General features: G+C 49.1%; 1 protein-coding gene across 7 annotated transcripts; it reads right to left on the bottom strand.

The window, feature by feature from the left end:
- Positions 1–2,223: 2,223 nt before the first annotated feature.
- On the bottom strand, positions 2,224–17,841 carry DELE1 (DAP3 binding cell death enhancer 1). Of its 7 annotated transcripts, none has more exons than XM_059174893.1 (13): positions 17,684–17,841; positions 16,901–17,015; positions 16,684–16,807; positions 13,946–14,093; positions 12,827–12,988; positions 12,480–12,568; positions 12,283–12,379; positions 9,507–9,649; positions 8,516–8,674; positions 8,338–8,430; positions 5,961–6,126; positions 5,194–5,433; positions 2,224–3,040 (listed from the first exon to the last, which is right to left on the bottom strand). In XM_059174893.1, exons 1-12 carry the CDS (start codon positions 17,712–17,714, stop codon positions 5,195–5,197), a joined length of 1,566 nt encoding a protein of 521 aa, XP_059030876.1. In that variant the 5' UTR covers positions 17,715–17,841; the 3' UTR covers positions 2,224–3,040; position 5,194. The 7 variants fall into 7 exon arrangements, with proteins under 7 accessions (XP_059030876.1, XP_059030874.1, XP_059030877.1 ...); XM_059174891.1 differs by lacking the exon at positions 2,224–3,040 and adding an exon at positions 3,845–4,404; XM_059174894.1 differs by lacking the exon at positions 2,224–3,040 and adding an exon at positions 3,845–4,404 and having other exon boundaries at positions 5,967–6,126.
- Between the last annotated feature and the right edge of the window lie 399 nt (positions 17,842–18,240).

Raw genomic sequence — 18,240 nt, 5'->3', positions numbered from 1 at the left:
GTGGCACCATTATCCTGTTATTCCACGTTACAGATGATAAAAATGAGGCTCCCCAAAGTTAAGGGCTTAAAGAGCAGAGTCTCTGGGGCTCTGATTACGTCACTTCAGGCGCCAGTGACTTCCTTCCAAGATCTGTGATTTTCAAGCTGTTGGGCTCCCCAAGCCAATGAGAGAGGCCAGGGGAGACTCAGCAGGCACTGAGACCAGCCTGACCAGCCAGGAGACTGACCCAAAGCAACACCTGATGCATACTTACTTGTTGAAGGCAGGAATGGACGGATAAATGAATAAATCAGTGTTTCAAAGTCCCTTTTTATCTGTACTGGAGCTCTAGCTAAGATGTCATTATAAAGAAAAAAAAGTTTCCGTTATTTGAAAAAGTCTAAAAACCACAGAACTGGAGTAGACAATGTTGACTGCCACCACCCCCCTCCTCAATTACTAGTGGATTTTTGACACAGGGCTGGTGTTGGGAGGGTAGAGAGAAGAGATGAGGGAAGAGGCAACCTAAGAAACCTGGCACCTAGTGAATTAATTAATTAAAAACAAACCTGGAAGCATGGCTGTCAGCTGGATTGTTGGATACCGTGGATCACTGCTTCACTCTAGGTCAGAAGTCCTGAATCTGTAGTCCTTAGACCTCATGATTACTAGGGAATCATTGTGTACAGAGATTTTTCTAGGCAGAGGATAGGAAATCCTTATCAGATTCTCTAAGGCACATACTGACCTATGAAAGGTTATGCTGCACTGGTTTAAGGCAAGGCCTCGATCTCCACAAACACAGGCAATTTTAGTCATAAGGAGCTAGAACATTTTATCGCCAAGGAAAAGGCGAGACTGAAAAATCTGCCTTGCGCAAAGCCGTCATGACAGGTGTGTGGCAGGGCCAGGATCTGAATCTGGGATTCATAGGATTTTATTTTATTTTTTTAAAGATTGTATTTATTTATTTGCGAGACAGAGAGAGCATGAGCGGGGGTAGGGGGGGCAGAGAGAGAAGGAGAAGCTGGCTCCCCGCTGAGCAGGAAGCCCAACTCAGGTGTCCATCCCCGGATCCTAGGTTCATGACCTGAGCCAAAGACAGCCGCTTAGCCAACTGAGCCACTCGGGTGCCCTTAACATTCTTTTTAGTATATCAACAGTTCCTGAGCTGGGGTCCATGGTTGGCCTTCAGGATCCCAGAATCAGCTCAATTGCGTGCACAGTTGGGAGGATGCCCACTTTTCTATGGGAAGGAGTCGGTGCTTTCACCACATTGTCAAAGGGGTCTGTGACCTACAGAAGATGGAGGACCCCTGTGATCCTCTCTGTTGGTCCTCGGTTCTGCCTTGCCCACAGACCCTGGAGAACACCTGGCTAGAGTAGTTTCCGTTCTAGGGCAACTGATGTCCAGTCAGCATGGGGACGTATGTACATGAGGTCAGCGCTCTTGCGGCCCCATGCAACCCCCTCCTAGTCTGGGGACACTCAGCCTTTTCCCAGCAATAGGCTGAGAGTGACAGGGGGGATGCTGACAGAATGGGGCATGCTGAACGTCTTTGCATCAGCCCAGATGTCAAAGCTGAGACTTCGGACATGCTCAGAACAGTTTTCACCAAGATGGGCTCTCTCCCCTGGGAGACTGAGGGAGCAGGCAAGCCAGCCAGCACTCAGTTAAATGTCGTCTTAATTTGGAAAGCGCAGAGGGACTTTTTTTTTTTATCAATAGTCAGCCATTCTTCAGCACGAGGCGTGCGCTGCAGTGCTCACTTGGAGCCTGGGGGCAGCTCAGAGATTGATAGCAGCCTCCTGTCTGTCACCCAACTTCAGCTTGGCAGCTCACTGACCCTGCCTCTCCTCCGGCTGAAACAAGCATGAGATGGCAACCACTACCCAGGGGACTCTGGAGAGAACCCAATCCCCACAGGAAAAGAGGAGAGGGAGGGAGGTTGTCTTAGCACAGGCTTGGCTGGGCACGTAGTATGCACCTAGAAAATAGGCCAGCCTTTTCCAGCTCCTACTAAGGAGGGAGTACAATGTAATGGGTAGGGAGAGGAGAGAGGCATGATCAGAAACATTCATTCAACAAACACTTTGTGTTTATTGAGTGATTGCTGTGTCAGAAATAGCAGTGGGGAATATAGAGAAACACTGGTACAACATTTAAAGCACCTACTATGTGTTAGCTAGGCTTGGTGCTAGGTATTGCATGGAGAGGGGGACAATGCATAAAACCACACATTCTTTGAATAAATATTTATTTATTATAAATTTATTTATTATAAATATTTATTCAGTGTATTAGCACTGAAGATATAATGACTTAAACAGCCTTGTTCTGACTATAGCATCAGGACTCCCTGAAAACAGCATCTCTAGATAAGGAAACTGAGGCAGCAGAGAATTGCACAAAAGTCTCATCACTGAGGCCCCAGACTTGAGTCGCCCAGTATTTTAACCCAGGCTAGGGCCACTTCCCTGTCCTCCCCCTTAGTATGTCCTTTCAGGGCAATGATGATGAGTCATTAATAATGGAATTTTAATGGCAAAGCACAGCAGGGCCCCATCTGTGGAAGAAGCCCATCCCCTGGGGCCATGTGGAGCCTGCAGAGACTGAACAGCCAAGGATTTTTGGTCCCTTGACAACACCTCTCTCATGACTCTTCCATCCTCCCTTTCCACCAGGAGAGCTTAAAAATATCCTACCTCCATGGCTGGTACCCCAAATTGAATCAGTACTTAACTTATAATGACTGGAAGGGAGAGTGGCCTCTGATCATCAGCACAGGACACCCACTGTCCCAGGGCTGTGTGAACTGCCCCTCCTTCCCTGGAAGGAATCAGGAACCCAGAATGACAACAGGAAGGGAAGAGGCTGAAGAGCTGGGCTCTGCAGGAGGGCATGAAATGACAGTCTCCAGAAGGTGCCTTGGGAGGGTTGATGGGCAGTCTGCATGGAGCCAGGGCTCTGTGCTCAGCTCAGGCTGGGAAAGGGTTAACCAAGTTCTTCACTGCAGGACTTCTTGGAACCTTAAAGATGCTGATGTGCATTGTGAATCTATAAAAAAGGGATGTCTGGTACAGCATTTCCCAAACTTATTTGACCACAGAAACCCTTTTTTTTTTTTTTTTTTGCAGAGAGATTAGTGCATTGCACAATGTAAAAACCTGAGCTTTAACCAATGTGTATATGGAGCCCATAACAGCAAGGGGCCTTGTGCTAAGTGCTGAGGATTCCAGATTACAAAGACAACAAGGTCCTAGATCCCAAGGAGCCATTTGTGGGAGGCAACTGCATAGGTTTGGAAGGTGGTGGGGGTGGGGCGGGGGTGGTGGTGGCCAGTGTGCAAGACAGCCCTGGAAAGGGAACAGCAGTCAGGGGGAGGTGCTGGAGCTGGAGGAAGCCAGTAGTGAGAGGAAATGCTAGAAGAGTATGGTAGGATCCACTAGAGGTTGGCAGGGTTGGGCGGTGGGGGAGAGATGGGGGAAACATGGACAACCCTCTCCTGCCCAATTCCTCCCACCTCTCAAATAGCAGAGCTGGGTGGTCTTTCCCATTTGAACAGTTACTAGAGGGTTTGGTCCTCAGTCCTTCCCCCACCCCCACCCCCACCCCACCACATCTATGCTATTGAACTTGGGCTAACATCCAGAAGCCAGGGAACAGCTATGCACAAATTCAGTAATTGGAGTCATTAGCGTTGACTCAGAAATCATTTTTTCCTAAGTCTCTCTCTTGGAGAAGCTTTTAAGACCCTTCAAATTGGTTAATGGAGAGTTTAGAAATGAGGCTGGAGCCTCAGCTTTCAGCTCCCCCTGCCCAACCCCCAGGTCTCCCCAACATACTCAAGGGCAAGAGTGATGAGATAATCCAATATCTATTTTATTAAACTCTAATCCATTTCTGGCATACCTTTCACAAACAAGGATCTCTAAATCTACACTTCCCTGCTGCAAACCTCCAGGCGCTCAGTCTCCACTTCCTCCCTCACATTGGCCAGATGACAAGAACACTTTCAGGTAAATCTACAGTGTGAAAGGCACAAAAGAGCCCTGGGCTATGAGTCAGGGGGCCTGGGTCTTCTCCTGGTAACCATGGGCACCACTCCGCCTCCCTGGGCTTCAGTGAGGACCAAGGTCCTTTCTGCCACAAAATGCCCCACATAGGCTCAGTAGGGTAGAAGGGCAGACACCAGTGCCTTTGGTTTACAACTGAGAAAACAGTGTAGTGGGTCAGGTCACTGCTTCAAGCGGACATGGCCCGGACCTGGGTCTTCACACACTTTCTTCTTTACTGTGCTGGGGCAGGTACTTAAGGTTCTTTAGGAAGTTGAGAACAACTGGCCTCTGCTCTGGGGCTCAAGTTGTGGTATCTCTCTGAGAACCTACAGGCTCCCTTCTTTAGGGCTGAAGTGAGAGGATCTGAAAAAGTCAAGCAGATACGGTAAGCATGTAGGCAAGAAACTCGTTCCTTCCAAATCAAAGGTGAAATGGGAGATGATCATGAATTCATAGGGGATGAATAAAAGCGAATGTTGGGGCTTATCTTGAGAATGGCCTGATTAAGTGTTCTCTGAGTTTTAGCCATTCATGGAACCACCCTCATGGTTTTTGCCACCTCTCCAGATCTGTGTTCCCCTTTATCCAATTTCACAATGTTTTTCTTTAAATGGATTATTTTTAATATCTGTGAAACCATGATGTGCTAGTCACATTTTTACATTATTAATTATCCATTTATTAAATATCCAACTAGTAAGATAGAAAATATTGAGTACCTAAAATCCTCTCATGAACCACCAGAGGCACATACATCAGATGTTGGCAAAAACTGATATAGTCGGAGCCTGAGGAAACTGAGGCATGGGAGGAAACAGGTAAGGGTTTTACTCAAGGTCATAGGCTAAGGTGAGGTCCAGGGTCTCTGGACCCTTCAGGAGAGTTTTTCACAGGTCACTGAATGAATCCCTTTTGTGCACAGAACCAGAAATCACTGTGGATGTTTCCACTTCTCATCTGGGAGGCTACCAATTGGGGGAAAGGTCAAAGTCATTCATGGGCCACGTACTTGAAATTGCTTGAGACCCTCAGCTCCCACTGGCATGTCCACCTTTGGAAAAGGACACTGACACCATTTTTTCTTACCAGCCAACCTCTCTGCCCTGCCCCCCAACACCAGTAAGAGGCACCAGTGACTAGGTCTTATCTCACCTTAGCCAAAACCCAGTCTGACGAGACTCCTTTCCAAGGGATAGCTGAACGGGGGGAGAGTCATGTTGGGGGCTCCAGGGCTGGCTCTGAGACACCCACTCCTACAGAGGAGGCCAAGGTTCCCTGTGGTCGAGGCATGTGGGAGGTGGGAGGCCCCTGCCAGCAGAGTGTTGAAGCTGTGGAGGGAGGGACTGGAGAAGGACTTCAATCCTTTAACTGCCAGGTTGCTGGTCCCCAGGGCTGTGAGGAGAAACGAGAGCAGCTCTTACTCATACTGTGGGTTCTTACTTCAGAGCAAGGACTTCTTCAAAGACTTAGTGGGCTCTAGCGTTGTTAACCCAGGCCAGCCCGAGTGACTCATGAGTGAACAGGACTCTCAGAGGACTTGAAGGGTAATTCAGGGCAATGAGGCAGTATCTTGGGAGACCGTCTCTCCTGAAAAATTATCAGATTAGCTCCCACTTATTCAATATCTGCTCTGTGCTAGGTTGTGCTGAACCCTCTAGAGTCATCCCATTTAATCCTTACAACCCAGTGACAGAGGTACCAGTAGTACCCTCACTTTCAGAAGTGAAGAACCTAAGGCTCAAAGACACCAAGTCCAAGTTCAGTGACAGAGCAGTAGTTAAAACTCAGGCATGTCTGACTCAAAAAGCTATACTCTTACCCGTTACTGGGGCAGGAAACAGCAAGCGGACCAAGCCACCCCCTTCTCTGTCACAGGGTAATTAGCTCATGGGAGAGAACCTGCTGGCTTCAACACGCACCTTTACCTGCCGCCTCCATGGAAAAGAGGGTCTGCAACCTCTCCTGGGCAGGTTCATTGCCCAGAGCCGCGGACTGCTGGTAACATCTTACAGCCTCTCCCAGGCTCCTCCGCACACCAAGGCCCTTCTCAAAGCAAATTCCCAAGTGGTACCTGCTCTGTGAGTCCTAAAGGGGAAGATGGACAGACACACAGATGTGTACACCTGCAGGAGTGAAGAACTGAAATTCAAAGGCAGGAGGAAGGTGGAGCAGTCAGACAAGCCGGGGCTTCATCTGTGCAGGTTCAAGGTCCAGTCCTGTCCCTCTCTGGACCAAGGGATCGCAAGTACAAAAAGCCGGAGGCCTGGAGTGTGCCCAACACAGAGGAGTTGGGGATCCTTCTGCCCAGGGAGATTCGAGCCAGAGCAGCATGGCTGCTTCTCTGGCCGAGGCTGGTGCAGAAGGCGGGCAGACATGAGGGCCACGGGGAGCAGCCAGCCCAAGTATGGGGAACCCGGGAGTCAGGCTCCTACTTCAGCAGAAAGAGCCAGGAGCGAGAGGGGAGGCTAAGCTTCCCAAAAGCCCTGCATGTCTTCTGAACCTCTACTGAAGCCCCGCAAAACATACGGTCCAGAGAATGTTCCCCGTTTGAAAGATTAAAAGGTTTTGAACCCTCTCTCCCCTGACAATTAGGAGCAGGTAGGGCTGCAGAGCACAACCTATAGAGGCAGACTGCCTGGGTTCCAATCCCAGCTCCACCAATTACAGTGGAGGAACCTTAGGCAAGTACTCCACACCTCTGTGCCTCAGTCTCCTCATCTATAAAGTGTGAAATAGTAACAGTACCTACCTTACTGCATTGTTACAAGGATAACATACATTAATACATGAATAATGCTTAAATTACTGTTATTATTATTTTCATACCTTTATTTGCCCCCATCATTAATCTCGCCCTCTGTGGTGGAATATTATCGTTATATTCAAGCCCCCAACTTAAAAAAAAAACCAAAATACTCTGTATTCCCAACCACGGTCCCAATTCTCTTCTACCTTCTAGTGTCAAATTTCTGGACCGAGTTTCTATAACATGCGCATCAAAGTCTACGTCATAAATATGGTGGGCTCACAGCCAGCACCGGACACTCTTAAGTCCAAAACTCCCACCCTGCCACACTGCTCAACACAAACCTACAGGGACCCAGTTCCTGCTGGAGTGGGTGAGTGTGAGGACTGTGCCCAGCACACTTTGTGCACATCTCCTAGCATTCTGGGTGACTAAAGCAGGCCAAGGGGCCCCTAGGCTTGTCCAGCTCGTGAAGGATGTGAGGCACCCTCAGCCCGAGAAGGTCCTGGGGCTCTCTCAAGGAAGCAGGCACAGAGGCAGTACTGGTGAGTGACACTGCCCCCCTTTCGACGGCAACGACAGATAACACCAAGTAAAAATAAGAAAGTATTCTGATGCTCAAGAGTTTGATGAAGCTATCATTGTGCTGGCCCCAAAACACAGAGGGGCCCCTCTGCAGGGCAATTCTCATCCAAGGCCATGGCTCGTGTTAATCCAGTACTCCTGGTCCTCCAAGAGGCCACACCAAAAAAAGAAAAATCCTGGTCAAGTACACTTGAGGAGTACAGCAAACCAGAGATGCTCTTTTGGTGATCAGCACAGAGAGAAAGCTCTGAGATCTCCTGCATTGAAGACAGTTGGTTGGCTCAGTATTTCCAAACCCCTCGGACCATGTTTTCCCTGGGATTACTAACAAACACCACTCCAGAGGATATACTCTGGGCCCTACAGGCTGGGCAGCAATACCCCCCTACATGTGCCGCCACCCCCAAACTGCTCTGTGTCTTCTGACTTCCCTGAACCGCACAGCTCGTGAGGATGCACCTTCCTTGTGCACCACTTACCAAGTGCTCGCTCACACACCTGTTACCTTAGGTACACTGGGCTCCTCACAACAACAACAACAACAACAACAACTTTGCGAAGCAGCAGACAGGTGAGGCAGTCTGAGACAAGGGAAACAGGAAGCCACCAGCCTAGTTGTGTACTGATAAATGTAATCACGGCTGTCCAGCCAGTCCAACCAGCAGTCCAACCAGCCCTGCTTTGTATTCCTGAGTCCCTTCTGTATGGCACACACTACTCCCACAGCTGATTTTAAGGCCCCCCCAGCACCTCTTGCAGACTGGTGTAAGCCAGCTCCCGTGTGCCACTAGACCTGCCCAGGAGTCACACAGTTAAGTCAGTGACAGTTAAGAGTTGAAGCCAGCCCAACCCATGTGTCCCTGTCAACCATATCCTGTGCATCCTGGAGCTCGGTACCAGTTCCCAAATCCCCTCCTTCCTCAAACTTGATCCCCCAACATGGTGGGACGCTGCAGATGTCCTACCCCATTGTTGGCTGCAAGCCAAAAGTATTTCACAGCGCTCTGCTCATCCAGGTGTGGCTCCTTGGTGAAAAGCACCCCGAGGAAAGCTTGAGCCTGTAGCCAGGGAGGAAGGAGAAATGTTATCTTGGTTCCTTCCTGGCCCCACGTGCTCCAGAAGACACCCCGCCTGGGCACTCACCTCTCTCAAGCCCGAATCAGCAGCCTGCTTCAGCATGGACACTGCCCTCTGACGCTTAGGTGCCCCCTCGGAGGCCGGACCTTGCAGCAGACACCTGGCGTAGCGGTACTGAGCCAGCCTGTGGCCCTGACTGGCAGCCAGCTGGTAGGAAAGGACTGCCTGGGACAAAGGGAGAGACCCCCCTCCCTAAGTTAGCAGGTACCCCTGCAAGCCAGCTTTCCCTTCGAATGAAATTTGTAAAAATTATTTTAATTAAATAGAACCTAATCCATACAGATTAGTCAGGAAATACAGATAAGCCCAAATTTCAAAATACAGATAAACTGAAAATAGAAACATGAAATCCCAAGAGATTCTGCCTTCTAAAGATCATTCTCGGCTCACCTTTTAGTTCACAGCTTTGCAAATTTCTTCCCCCACACACGTGTTTATACCTACACGCATACACATTCACACACACAGACGTATATAAATGTATGTGTGTATAACAGGGAAAAATAAACAGAGAGACAAAGAACAACATTCACAATTTTGTAACCTATTTTTTCAATACAATACACAGAGAATGTCTTTCCCTGCCAGTTAATATAGACCTAGCCCGTTATTTGTAAGACCCACATAGATATTATAAACCAATGCACTATGGAAGGAACTTCAAATTGCTTCCCTCTTCTTTTGCCATCATACACAATTCTAAGAAATTCACTCTTGTATAGAACATCTTTGTCTACTTTCCTACTTGTTTAGAATGAATTAATTCATTTCCCAAGGTAAGGTTCTAGGTCCCGACGATACAGCTGCAAAGACCAACAAGGTCCCTGACTCCTTTTGAGTCTAAATTCCTAGAAGTTAGGAGCTTCTTCTTCTTCCCTTGTGGCTGAGAATCAGAAGCTGAACTCTCCCCAAGCCCTGCCCACTACTCATTTCTGGAGGTCACCTCTCGACAGTGCAACATGGTGGACAGGCCTAGGACAGAGAGAAGGTCTGGTACCTTGCCCAGGTCCTTGGGGGTGCCTCTGCCATGCTCGTGACACAAGCCCACGTTGTATTGTGCTTTGCTGTAGCCGTAGTCTGCTGCTTTCTGGAAGTAAGAAAAGGCTGCCACGTAGTCCCCATTCCTCATGTTCTCTGTGCCTGTGAGAAAAAAAAGGGCGGAAATACAGCTTTCTCTGTGAACGTCCCCACATCCTTGGCCAACTCATAGGCTGCTTCCTTGCTTTTTGGTGCTAGACACTTTGCATGTTTCCATCCTCCAAATGTTCCACTGGTTTGCCAAAGACCTCAGTGGCTTCTGTCCTCCTATACAGCATCCTCCTCTTGGTGACAGCATCCCAATCTCCCTTTGGGAGGAGACCCTCCCCCTTCCCCCACTCCCCATGCTACCAATCGATGTACTGTGCTCTTTCCCACCAGTAAGTCCCTCTCTCAGGAACTGGAATCTTTACCTGGTTGAGGCATGAGAGAAACAGTTTTGTAGGTTTATTCTAAAAGCAGCACTCTGAAGACACTGTCCCTAAGTCACTGCCCCCCTCATTCTTGTTCTTTCTGACACATGGCAAGTCAACAGATCCCAACGGATTCCTTCTGTGCTTAAGCTAGCCAGAGGGGGTTTGAGCTGCTTGTAACGATCTAAATGTAACTGATAACAGCTGATACTGTTAATCCTGCTTTAGGAGGAACTCATCAGAGAGAATATAAGAACTACAAGACAGATGAACTCAGGGATGTCCGACAACCAAGCCCATGTGCTTTGTTTCATCCAAAAAAACAAACAAACAAATGAAAAACAGAGACAGGGCTGGGTGCAGTCAAGTCCCTGAGTTCCCATTCAAACCTTTTCCTGAGCTGTCTCTCCTGCCTGGGGTATCTCTCTGCCTCCACCATCAGGCCTTCCCATCCTGTATCTCTGGAACCTTCAGACCACACTCAGGCTTTAAACACTCTTTTGGCATTTACTTAATATACCAGCCTTTTTCTCTGAACTAGACTGTTTCCAGAGTACAAGCCCTGTCTCCTCAATTAGACTGCAAAATCCTGGAGGCAGAAGCAGAAAAAGAATGTAGAAGAAATAACTTTGCATTGGGTGAAAGCTCTATACAAATGCAAAATATGATTAGGGCTTATGCTCCCTTTGTGTTCTGCCACACTGCTTAGCATTGCTGAATAAATGAATATATGAATGAAGGAATGGGCAAGAAAATTCTCAGAAGAGACTGTCTGCCCATCAAAATCACAAAAAGCTAATGAGGTAGAAGCCAGGTTCCATTCAGCCCACAGTGAATTAAAGTCACCTCCCTGCTCCCTGAAAATTCGCTGTCCAGGATTCAGAGCCCTCTGTCCTTGAGAAGACTAGAGAGGGCGAAGGATACCACCCTGAGCCCATTCCCCCCACCCCACTGGCTCCCTGATCCATCTCTCTTCTCCTTCTCTTCTGCCCCTAACCAAAACCAAGCCACCATGAGGCTTTGCTATGCTATCAGCAACAGCTCCAATCTAGCCTCCTGTTTCCTCTGACATCTCTGCAATCCACGACTGCCCATATAATAACCAGAGAAATCTGAAAAAGTAATTCAGATCATGTGATGGTCCCTCCTCCTGCTCCAGGGTAAAACCTCCATTGGTTTATCTTGCTTCAAAAAACCACACTCCTCTGTGGCTCGGAAGGCCTTGCCTGATCTGGCCCCTCCTTGCTTCTTGACTTCATCTTTTTCTAAACTCCTGGTCCTAAGTCCCAGCCACACTCACCTTTCTTTTGTTCCTTTAACAAGCAAAACTCAATCCTGTCTCAGGACCTTTGTACTTGCTGTTCCCTCCGTTTGGATAGCTCTTTCTCTGGATGGAAACAAGACTAGCTTGTGTTGTCAGTCAGGCCTTAGCACAAAGTTCTTCCCATCGGTGAGGACTTTCCCAAGTCACTGACACACTCCCCTATTTACCTTTCTCTATAACATTTACCACCACTGGAAATCCTCTTGTTTGCCCACTTATTTACCCCCACCCCCTCCCCGCCACCACCTTGATTCACATGTCAGATCCATCAGAGTAAGGACTCTGTCTTATGAATCACTGTATCCCTAAATCCTAAAATAGGGCCTAGCAAAAGGTGAAATTTGTACTGAATGAATCCCAGCTTCTCACCCATCTGCCAATTATCTGAGTCGCCACATTAAAAGGCCTGAAACTTAAGCCAAGTCACCGTGGAGAACAGGACAGACATTGGAAAGGCACCTGGAGTCTCCAGATGTGGGTAAAGTGCTCCTGTCTGTGTACTTGAGGGCCTGCTCCAGACCTCAGGAGCTTGTTCTTGCCTAGATGTGTTAGAAGATGAAAGGTATCCTCCAAGATTTCTCTTCTCCTTCTTACATGGTAACAGAATTTTCAGATAAGCACCTGGTCATTCAGTTACAGACTACATTTCCCAGTCTCCTCTGCAAGTAGGCATGGCCATAAGCCTATACTCTGGACAATGATTTATACAACTTGCAGGTTGCAAAGGGTGATCCTTTAGCTTGCGCACCTTTCCCCTTCCAGAAAAAAGCCAGAACAGCCAAACTGGCCTTGAGCTGGAAGCCAGTTTTAAGAATGGCAGAATCAAGAGGATGGGTCCCTGACTTGACTGTGCCACCATGCCAGATTTGGTCTACCTACCTGGGCGAAAATAAACTCTTTCTTGTTTGAAGCACTCCCTACCGTAACTCTGTTTGACCAGCCCCAAAGCCTTTCCATTTTCCCATCCACCCGCCTTGAAGCAAGGTCCACCCAATTACCCAGGAAGTTGAAAGCAATGGAAATGGTGAGCTGGAAGAGCTGCTGAATGGACGTCACAGCCTCCTCAAGGGAAAGAGTTTTTGACTTCTCTTGTTCCTGGGGAAGAAATAAAGACTCACCGTGGGACAGTTTGTTGGAACTGCCACCCGCCCCGGGGGAATGTTACGAGGATCTGGAGGCCAAATCTGAACAATACCTGCTTTTCTCCAGTGGACTGAAGCTGGGCTGGCTCTGCCCTGGGTTGAAAGTTACCACTGGTGGACAGGAAGCTGAGATCACTGGGATCTGCAAGGAAAATGGGTGGCACCCAGTCAGGGCAAAGCAGAATGTGTGGTTTCTCCTTTTCTCTCCCTGTCCCAGTCTCCCCAACCCCTCCAGCCAGCGCCACTACCAGGTAACAGATTCATTCTGAAGTGCCCCAAAAAGCAGGTGCCCTACACAAACGACAATCCCCTCATCCGGCATACGCACCAACAATGGTCTATCTGCCCTATTCCCCCCCACACCCCCACCTTTGGCTGATTATAGGAGGTGGAAACATACCTTCCTCACAAGGGCCCTGAGGACCAGACGCCCTCAAGGAGCTGTGTGAAGAGAGGTTCTCGGGCTGAGTGGAGCATTCTTCCTGGCCCAGCCTGGGTTCCCTGGGATCAGTATGCCTGGGAGCTGGGACATCAGGGCTGGGGAGGATATGTCTCCGAAGTGCTGGAAAGGCCCAATAAGAGCAGTCCCTTCAGGAGGGGATCAGCTTGGTCTGCCTGAGCTGGCCTAAGGGTTCCCCGAGGTTTGGGGGAAGAACATGGAATCTCCCTCCTGTCACCTCCTTCACACACCCTGACCTCCCTCCTCCATTTCGTTTGCTGGTTTCTATCTGTAGGGGTCCAGACGGGTCACCATTTATGCTGATCACCTGCTCTGGGTATAAATCATTCCTCTGCCTAGAGTTTTCCAGTAGCATGGAGGCATCTACCTTAGTCACTATTGTAGCCCCAGCACCTAGCACTTTGATGATAATATGGATCATGATTGTAATCTTAAGAACAAGAACTTAAACTAATACTTTCTGGGTACTTACTATGTGCAAAACACTGTTCTAATTCTTTGATATATATTAACTCATTTACTTCTCCCAAGAAACCTATGAGGTAGATTTTTATTATTATCCCATCTTATAGATGACAAAACTGAGGCACAAGGAAGTTAAAAGTGACTTGTTCAGGGACATAAGACTAGTATGCGACAGCTCTGGGGCTTGAACCCTGGCACTAACTCCAGGGTCTTAACCACTTAGGTTGTACTGCCTGGGTACCATACTACATGACAGCTATTCAATGAAGATTCACTTATTCATGAAGGACTAACCAGAGAATGACCCAACTAGCTCAGGGGTAAGCAGGAAGCCACACCCAGGATCTGAAGTAGCCTGGATCCCTGTGGGGCTCCCTCTATGGAAGGTGAGGGGAGGACATGGGAGGACACTGAAGAGCAGGTGTGGCCCACACCCTGGGCGGATAGAACTTCCTCACATTCCCTTTCCTCTGACTTCAGATAGGAAAGGCAAGGAGCTGCTGATGGCTCTTTTCCTGAGGTGTGTCCAGAGACGCTTCCTGGCCCAGAGAAACTCCCAGCCTAGCCCTGCTATCCCTGGGACTGAGAACTCACAGGAGCACGGATGCCACAAGGAAGATGAGAGGAAACGGTCCAGGGGACTGTGCCAAGAGCAGCACCCTGCTTGCCGAGGTCCTGCTGGCAGGGACGACTGGAAGTGGATCTGCCTTGCCAGCTGCAGGGCCAGCACAGCCAGAGTGCCCTGGAAAAGACAGCACATCAGGGACCCAGCTCTGCACCAGTCACCTCCTTCAGTCTCACCCTTCAGCTCAAACATCACTTCCTTAAGAAGTCTTTCCAGACTCCCGGCTGAGGCCAACTAATCTCCCAGTGCCCAAACTTCCCCTATAGAGCCCTGGTTACACTGGGGCTTCAACAATCACCTCGATAATTATTTACCTAAGCGCTGTCTCTCCTGTTAGTATCTAAGCCCCATGAGGGCAGGAATCGTGTGTGTTTTGCTCACCGATGTATCCCCAGAGCCTAAGAGAGTACTAAGATATAATACTAATAAATATACACATGTATTTATCAAATGCATGATAAGTTAATGAATAAATAAAGCCTAAGCAGGCAAAAGGATAATGTGGTAAGCTGGGGCTTGGCCACAATTATAGTGACAGGTCAGAGTTCCCCATCAGGTTCACTCTCCTTCTGTAGCCTGAGGCACAAGTCTTCCCTTCCCTCTGTCCAAGCCACCCCACCAGAGACACAGTCACAGGTACAGGCCTGCTGAAAGTGTCTCGGTGTCTCTTCTCTGTCAGGTCTGTGGAAGACCTAAGTTAGCTCCTAGCCCAGTGACTGCTTGGTTTTCCCCTTCCCTTCCCTTCCCTTCCTGTGAACACCCAAATAGTTATTTATTACAACAGGCACTGAGTACACTGGCTGAGGTAAGTTATAGTCTCTGTCCTCATAGAGTTTACATTTTCACTGAGGGAGAAAGACAGATTTTGAGTACACAAAAATATAAACACAATAACTACAAGTTATGCTAAATGCCAACAAAACAAATCAGGAGTTTTCACAGAGCATAAGAGGGAGGTCTGAGAAAATACGGCATCAAAGAAAGCCTCTCTTGGAGGCGTGATGTGTGAACTGAGACCAGAAGGAAGAGAAGGTGCCAGTATGTAATAACAAGGACATGTATCCATGGCAATGGGGACAGCTTGTACCCAGGCCCTTTCACATGGTCAACAGTGACAGAGCTGAGGGACAGCATCAGGACCCCTGGAATCCAGACACAGTTTCCAAAGGGACTCACTGTGGAATTGCTCTAGGGCTCAGGTCTTCAACAAATTGGGAAAATGCTCTGCTCTCCAGGGTATGCTATGCCCCTAGTCCACAGCTCCACAGAGAGAAGTGGCCTTGCCACAGAGGCATTCCAGGCTCCATTCTGCTGATAAAACCAATTTACAACGAGACAACTAAGGCTCAGGTAAGTCAAGTTACTTGCCCAAAGTATACAGCATGAAAGTGATAGGGATAAGATGTGACAGATACGAAAGTGATGTGTGCAGAACCTGGATGGCAAACATTCTGCCTTGTTGGACTGCGTATTTGCTACTGAGCACCTGACTTTATAGGTCAGAGTCAACTGACCTATGGGAGAGTCAACAAATATTTTCCTTTTCTCTCTCTCTTTTTTTTTTTAAAGATTTTATTTATTTATTTGGCAGAGAGAGACACAGTGAGAGAGGGAACACAAGCAGGGGGAGTGGAAGAGGGAGAAGCATGCTCCCCCATGGAGCAGGGAGCCCAATGCAGGGCTTGATGTGGGGCTCGATCCCAGGACCCGATACCAGGACCCGGAGATCATGACCTGAGCCGAAGGCAGACGCTTAACAACTGAGCCACCCAGGCACCCCAACAAATATTTTCTGAGAAATTATCATATACGAAGATCTGTACTAGCATTTCCCTGTCCCTTTCTGTGCACAAATACTTCTTTATTACAACAGGTGCTGCGTACACTGGCAAAGACAAGTTACAGTCTCTGTTCCCATGGAGTTTACATCTTCATTAAGGGAGAAAGACAAAATTAAAGTACACAGAGAAATAAACAATAAGCTCTAGAGCCTTGGAGCTAAGATCATGAGCTTCAGAATAAATATGGTTTCTTTATTTCATAGCTGTATGACCTTAAGCATGTTACCTAAAGTTTCAGAGCCCGAGTTCCCTTATCTATAAAACGAAGACTATATTTCTTTGCAAGATTTTTATAAGGATTAAAAATGATAATGCAGGGGCGCCTGGGTGGCTCAGTGGGTTGAGCCGCTGCCTTCAGCTCAGGTCATGATCGGGGTCCTGGGATCGAGCCCCGCATCAGGCTCCTTGCTGGGCGGGGAGCCTGCTTCTCTCTCTGCCTCTGCCTGCCTCTCTGCCTGCTTGTGATCTCTGTCTCTCTCTCTCTCTCAATCTCTGTCAAATAAATAAATAAAACCTTTAAAAAAATGATAATGCATATATAATATTTCATTAATACATAAAATGTCAGCGATTTAGTATTGTTCATTGTAAGCTTCATCAAGGTAAGAATCGTATCTACCTTGCTCTCCATTGCATCACTAGTGCCTAACAAAAATGCTCAGAGGTGTTAAACACATTTTTACTGAATGAAAGGAGGAAGAAGGCAGGGAGAAGGGGAGCAGCAATACCTCACACCAAATATGCTCCAATGCCATGGGTTACTCAAATTTTGAGTGTGGGAACATTGATGCCCTAGCTCTTATATTTCCATGTAGGATCATTCTCATCCACACAGAAGGGCAAGGACAGGACTGGGGAAGCCTTACCCATGATACAGCATCCCACAAGGTGTTTGGGGAAATACGGGAAGACATCCACTGGAAGGCATCCTTCCACCCATGGGACCTTGGGCCCCTATTTGTGCCTGGGCCTGGGCCATGGGGGCCTGACCTAGACGAGGCAAGAAAGACTATCAAGTTCTAGCCCAAGTGGGAGGAGAAGGAGGCCAGAGGAAGAGATGGTGACAGAATGGGAGTATCTCACCTGTCAAAGCTGGGCACAGGGACCAGCAGGTTGGAGGATGCAGCCTGCGGCCCAGCTGGGTTAGTGGACTTGGGGGTCACCCCCCAGAGGCCAGGTCCCAGCAGACGGGGAAGAGCTGTGTAGAACAACAAAAATCAGTCACCTTGACAGGAACAGAACTCGGGCAGTGAAGGCCCCACCCATCTTTCCTCTGTCCGCTTGACAGAGCCACACCCCAGGAACCCAGGAATCACTGGCGGGCTGCATCTACTGTTCTTAGACAAGGACATATGGTGACTCTTGCTTAGTGCAGTTTCTAAGGTGCCATCCAAAACCAATAAATCAGGATCATTCAGGGCATATTTTGAAAATGCTCCCCAGGTGACTCTGAAATCCTCCCAGGGCTGACGATCACTGTCATAATAAATTACCGGGCAGTTACACACAACCTCGCTCAGTGTTTGAAGGCTCCGTCTCTAAATCCCACCTCTTTTCATTGGCTCCGCCTACTCCCCGGGCCGTACTGGTCTTTCGGACTCCAAGGCCCGGCTATTTGACTCCTCCCCTTTTCCAATAGCCCCACCCATTTCCGTGGCTCTACGTTCCACCCTCTTCCCATGAGCCCCACCTACACCTCGAATTCCGCAGCCCTGACAGGCGGGTGTAGCCCCGCCCATTTAGACTCCGCCTTCCCCCAACTTCAACCCCTCCTGCTAAGGCTTCGGTTCAGTCTTCATGGTCAGTCTTCCTTCTCCAGTTCAGCATCTCAGCTGCCTCACGACCCGCGGCTCCGACGCCTCTTACCGCGGCCCAGGAGTCCCGGTAGGCGCCACATGCCGTCGCCAACAGCATAGAGAACTCGCAGTCCCAAGACCGAGGGCCGGCCACGGGGCGGCGGCTAGAGGGACCGCTGTGGCGCCCTCCGAATGGCCGAGTCCTGAGGAAGTACTCAGTCAGCCAATTAGAAAGGGGCACAGCCGGAAGGCCGAGCGCTGCACGAAAGGAAGTGGGGGGTGTGTAGGCGTCTTCAGGGCTGGCGAGGAGGTGAAATGCAGCAAGGACATGGACGTGGGCCCGACCTCCCCCTGGAAGAGGCGTCGCTCGCCGCCCGCCCGAGAGAGGGGAGAGCGCGCAGCCGCGGGGCTTCGCAGGTGGCGGAGCCGAACCACGTCAGAAACGGGACTGTGGAGAGGCGGGGCTGGGGGTCTCCGTTGCGCAGGTCGGTCGCGCCTGTGCCGGACAACTTTGTAGACACCAGCCCTTCACTGGACGAGTAACCAGGGCCAGTGGCTGAAGGAGAGGAGCTCAAGGGTCCAACGAGAGAAGCTCGTACTCCGAGCTCTCCCGTCCAAGGCCCGCTG

The sequence above is a fragment of the Mustela lutreola genome, chromosome 5 (assembly GCF_030435805.1).
Source record: "Mustela lutreola isolate mMusLut2 chromosome 5, mMusLut2.pri, whole genome shotgun sequence".
Classification (NCBI taxonomy): Eukaryota; Metazoa; Chordata; class Mammalia; order Carnivora; family Mustelidae; genus Mustela; species Mustela lutreola.
Note: the sequence above shows the minus strand (reverse complement) of the source record. Positions and strands in the feature narration are given on the sequence as shown.

Excerpts from the sequence above, each read along its gene's own strand:
- DELE1 (XM_059174893.1), bottom strand. The coding sequence starts at position 17,714 with ATGTGGCGCCTACCGGGACTCCTGGGCCGCG. Across the intron at positions 8,675-9,506 it reads CCCCCAAGGACCTGGGCAAG|GCAGTCCTTTCCTACCAGCT; the intron begins GTACCAGACCTT and ends CCTTTGTCCCAG. Across the intron at positions 6,127-8,337 it reads GGCTTGCAGCCAACAATGGG|GACTCACAGAGCAGGTACCA; the intron begins GTAGGACATCTG and ends CTTCCCCTTTAG.